The sequence below is a fragment of the Hipposideros armiger genome, unplaced genomic scaffold (genome assembly GCF_001890085.2).
Source record: "Hipposideros armiger isolate ML-2016 unplaced genomic scaffold, ASM189008v1 scaffold_390, whole genome shotgun sequence".
NCBI classification, from domain to species: domain Eukaryota; kingdom Metazoa; phylum Chordata; class Mammalia; order Chiroptera; family Hipposideridae; genus Hipposideros; species Hipposideros armiger.
In genome coordinates, this window is record NW_017731740.1 from 591,490 (window position 1) to 596,238 (window position 4,749).

The 4,749-nt window shown below is 44.6% G+C and overlaps 1 protein-coding gene across 1 annotated transcript in view; it reads left to right on the plus strand.

The window, feature by feature from the left end:
• Positions 1–592: 592 nt before the first annotated feature.
• The window catches only part of FAM107B (family with sequence similarity 107 member B), a gene marked incomplete at its 5' end in the record, with an annotated part of 18,307 nt that continues 14,150 nt past the window's right edge, over positions 593–4,749 (plus strand). Inside the window, 2 exons of the mRNA XM_019663414.1 lie at positions 593–731; positions 2,703–2,886. Coding sequence (XP_019518959.1) covers positions 593–731; positions 2,703–2,886 — 323 coding nt within the window. The remainder of the gene's footprint in view (positions 732–2,702; positions 2,887–4,749) is intronic.

The following is a 4,749-nucleotide window of genomic DNA, read 5'->3' on the forward strand; positions in this document are numbered from 1 at the left end:
AAATCTGTCATGATCGGTTTGTCTGAGCCATCCTGGTCTAAACCATCTCTTACCTGAATTACTACAATAGCTGCCTCCCTGATCCCTTCCTTCCCTGCTTTCAGTCCATTCTAAACTCGGTAGCTGAGAGTGATCTTTTAAAAACATGAGTCAGGTCTTGTCACTTCTCTGTTTAAAACCTTGAATGGCCCCCCATTGTCCCTCAGGGTAAAGGCCAGAGTCCTTACAGTGGCCTTCAGGTTCCCGCGTCATGGGGCTACTTACTTCTCACTTGCCACTCCCAACAGTTATCTTTCTGCCCTCACTCGCTCCCTTCCAGCCGCACTGGCTTCTTTGCTATTTTTTATACCCATCAGGCTCATTCCTGCTTTATGGCCTTTGCATGGGAGGGACAGGCTGTTCCCTCTGTCTGGCTGGCATTCTCTTTTGCCATGTGTCCACAGGAATACCCTCCCCCACTGATACCCTCAGGAGGCACTAGTCTCCTTTGATTTGGTGACATGGAGATTACCTGTGATTGGAGCCAAGAAACAGATCCTTTTATGGAAGCACGTAGGCCTCCTTGTCTACTGATTAACTAGAATGAAACTGCCTTTGGCCCTTACAAGTCAACTGGGACAGCAGAGAGTTGTTCACGGTGCATTTCGGATTTCACCCAAGGGCACGTTTTTCTGAGGGCCAGTGTGTTAGTCAGATGGCTGTGATGGGATCGCTGAATCAACATGTGCCAGGTTTGTCATTCTCCATTTGGTGAAGGTCGGAGGCGTTCTTGTTTAAAAGGTCAATGCAGGTGGCGTTTATGGAATGTTTGGTGTAATTTGTTACATGTGTATTATTAGCGTTTGGTAATTTTGAGCCTTGATTATATAGTTACACCTAGCATAGGTAAACAAAGGATACATCTATAATTTTTCTGTTTTCATTTCTTTATTCTTTGGATGTTTATCCTCTTTATTTTCACATTAATTTTCAAAAGATTGATGAAGCATCATAATTTGGTAGACAGGACATGGGTTTTGAGATGAGAGGACATGCATTTTTATTCATTTTTGAACTTTATACTACTTGGAGATATTAGCATGGATGGGTTATTTAATTTTTGTTCCTCCGTTTTGTCTGTAAAGTGAAGATTCTAGTTCTTATGCTCTTCGGGTTGTTGCTAGGATCCGATGTGATCACATCCCCGCAGGTGCCATGTTGAAAGCACTGGGTCATTGCTGACTGCCACTTGGAACAGCATTTCCTGTTAGTAGTAGCATTATTGGATGGCGGTGTTTGGGACATTTCAGGAATTTAGGGAAACATCACTGATGACTGAAACCAAAACTCCTGGTTGTACCTGATGACCACTGGAACTGTTTTTGTTTGTTTGTTTGTTTGTTTGTTTGCACACATCTTGATTCTTTTTCAATGCCCCCCCCACTCCCCGCACCATGCCAGAGTCCATGTAAGCACACCTCTGCTTCCTCTCCTCCCTTCACCCCTGCTCCATGTATAAACAAACACACACTCACTTGCATGTAAATGTTCGATTTCATGGGCAGAAATAAAGATAGCGTGTCTTTATTTTGTCTAGAAGCATGTTCATGGAGGACCTCTCCATTTTTCCTGTTTAGTACAGGTTTGATTTGGCTCAACATTTATTCAGCTTCTGCCATGTGCCAGGCACTTTGCTAGACCAGGTATTTAAACTGGAAAAGAGGTGGCTCCAACTCTTGTAGGGAATAGACAGAAACCCGTGGCTACCCTATGTTAGGATGCTTTCTGTGGAGGAAGTACATCTGTACCACTGCTGGGGCACCCAGGGCACAGAGGTGACTGTTCTCTAGACTTCCCTGGAGAGGTGGGGGAGGTGGCAGCACTGGGCGTGAGCCTGTCACATGGGGATTGCCATTCTGTCCAGGGGCGTATAACTGGCTACCGCATTAGTCAACACGTCCCCTGGGCTTTCTAGGGAGGGCCCAATGTCAAGTACTATGCCTGAGACCCTGCATCATCTGATTTTTGGTCTGGAAAATAAAGTCACCATACAGGGATAGGAAAGCATCAGAGTGTGAATTATCTCGGAATGTTTGCCAGGTTTGCTTTGGGGGCAGGGGAGCTGGGATGGGGTCAGGACCAAGAGATGTGCCTTGGGGTCTACAGCAATTGGATACCTGCTAGATGGTTCCAGCCTGTGGCTCAGCCACAGCCTTGTTCCTCCCAGCCCTGGCCCCCAGGAGTATTTATTCCCTTCTGTCTCAGTAAATGTAGCATACGTTCACAGAGCACCCACTATGTGTGGGGTTAAGTTGGTCTTTTAGACGTGGTGGTGGGAAGCGTCCTGTGTGACCTGAAACTCAAGCTGTGATGGGTAGTGACCAGAGCCAGCCTGTGGGCCTGTGCTTTGGTCCTGGGCAGCCCAGAACAATGCAGATACTCTTCTCTCTTCTCTCTCCTTCACTCCCCCAGTTACTTTCGCAGAGCTTCGGGAGAGTTTTCAATGAAGTATTGGGTTGTTGGAAAAGTCATGACCCATTTTTGCAATGAAAAACATCGAAAAATACATCATGACTTTTCCGACAACCCAATAGTAAAGTGGACCCAGGCGGGTGGCGTGTTTCGTGGGTGTGCCGTGCACAGCTGCACTGGGCCTCTCTCTGCCTTTGTACGAGACGGCTTTGCAGAAAAGACCACAAATGAGTCTCGTCTTTCTCTTTCAGACAGCCCATTGGAGGATCCTGACCTTAAGGACGCATACTTCATCCCAAGAAACATTATGGCTGAGCCAGACTATATAGAAGATGACAACCCTGAGCTAATTAGGCCTCAGAAACTTGTCAATCCTGTCAAAACATCCCGCAACCACCAAGACCTTCACAGAGAGCTTCTTATGAATCAAAAAAGGTAAGAGGGTTTCCTGAGCAGTTTTCTTAGACGACTTATAAGGTAACCAGATTTAATTTTAATTACGTTTCCAAAGGCTTCAAAGAGGTTTGTTTCTTGACCATATTTGAGGCTTCGTTCTTCCTTCTAGCACCCTTGAGCCAGGATATCCCTCAAAAAGTGAAGCTGTCTCCAGGCGCAACTGCCACCACCCATGTTATTCAGAGAGAAGTCTGTGGTCCCCTGTCCTTTTCTCAAATGGACGCATATTTTAACGTGGATGGAGGGGGCTGGATTAAAGATAAAAGCGAGTGTCCTAAGTCAAAGAGAAATGCATCATTTCTTAGATTTGTGAAAATTCTGAATTTTCCCCTTACATTTGGGGGTGTGTGGGAGTCAGGTGTGAACATGGCCCGAAAGAGCATTTGTGAGTGGCGAGGAGACGTCTCTGGAACCACATCAGCCTTAACAGTAGATAAGAAAATTCTTGTGTTTTTCTTTGTTTTTAAGTAACATTTTAAATTATTACTATCCTCATTTGTCTTACTATTAATTTTTTTGGAGAGGAATAAAACATTTACCTTTTATTTTCCTTTTAAACCATCTGTTAGTTCCCCCTGTGTCATAACCAATTGTGGATGTTGGATTCACGCTCTGCTTTTTAAGTGATGCTAGTCAGGTCCACTAGACCAGGAGAGAAGAGGGTAGAGTTCTTTACTTATTAGGACACAAGGTTACTTTCTGTATTGAAGAGCGATTAGGCTTTATTTAGAGCTAATTTCAGATCTTCAGAATGAAACTGTTGATGTCAATTCTGAGACTGTATAGATCACCCATCCACCCAGTCCTGCCACCTCCCCCACCTCTCCAGGGAAGTCTAGAGAACAGTCACCTCTGTGCCCTTGGGTGCCCTAGCAGTGGTGCAGATGTTCTTCACCAAAAGCACCCTAGCATAGAGTAACCGCAGGCTTCTGTCTATTCTCTACGAGAGTTAGAACCATGGTTTCCCAGGCAGGACCGCCTCCAAATTCAGTGGCCTATTTAGAAAATTACAGATTCTGTTTCGCTTTGGGAATGATGATAATGAATCCATATTTTTTTTTCTTTTATGTGTCAATGACCAGGAGAAGCTAAGCACTTATTCAGGAAAGATCAAACTTTCATTCGATTTATAAGCCTGAATCCAGCAGCCCACTGGCGTGCACTGGAGCTGAAAGGGAGGAGGTCATACTCCCCCAGCCTAGAGGAGGGATGTGTTTACAAACGCTTCCTGGGACAGGAGTTATGCGGTCTGGTAGCGGCATAGTCAGGAAGGAGAACAGCTATGGAAATGCCCTCTCATTCCCTTTTGAAAAAATTATCTGTAATTAGGCCTTTCCCTCCAAAACATGACCCTAATGCTTAACTCGCTCTGCATATCTTTCAGTTCAGTGGGTAGCTACCAGGCTTAGCAAAGAGTGGGTGGAGCCCTGTACCTTTGCCCTCAAAGCTGCAAATATGGCTCAGAGCCCTGTAACAGTTAGTTCAGAATTTTTCAAGGCACTTTTTAGAGATCATAAGATAAAAGCAAAATGTCACTGCTTAGCAAAACAAATACTCATATTCTAACTGTGTTCTCTGAGTTCACAGTATTCTAACTGTGAACTCTAAACCTTTCAAGTATATAATTCTGCTCTATTTGCCATCTTTCCCACCCAGCTAAATTTCAGGTTAAAGGTCTTTACATTTCGATCTGGTTACAGTTTGCCATTAGGTCTGATTATTAGGCGTTTTTTAGGTTCTCAGATTCTATAGGTGTTCCCAATGGCATGAAAAAGGCTGATTTTAAGAAGCAAGTTGTGTGTGTGTGTGTGTGTGTGTGTGTGTGTGTGTGTGTGTGTGTGT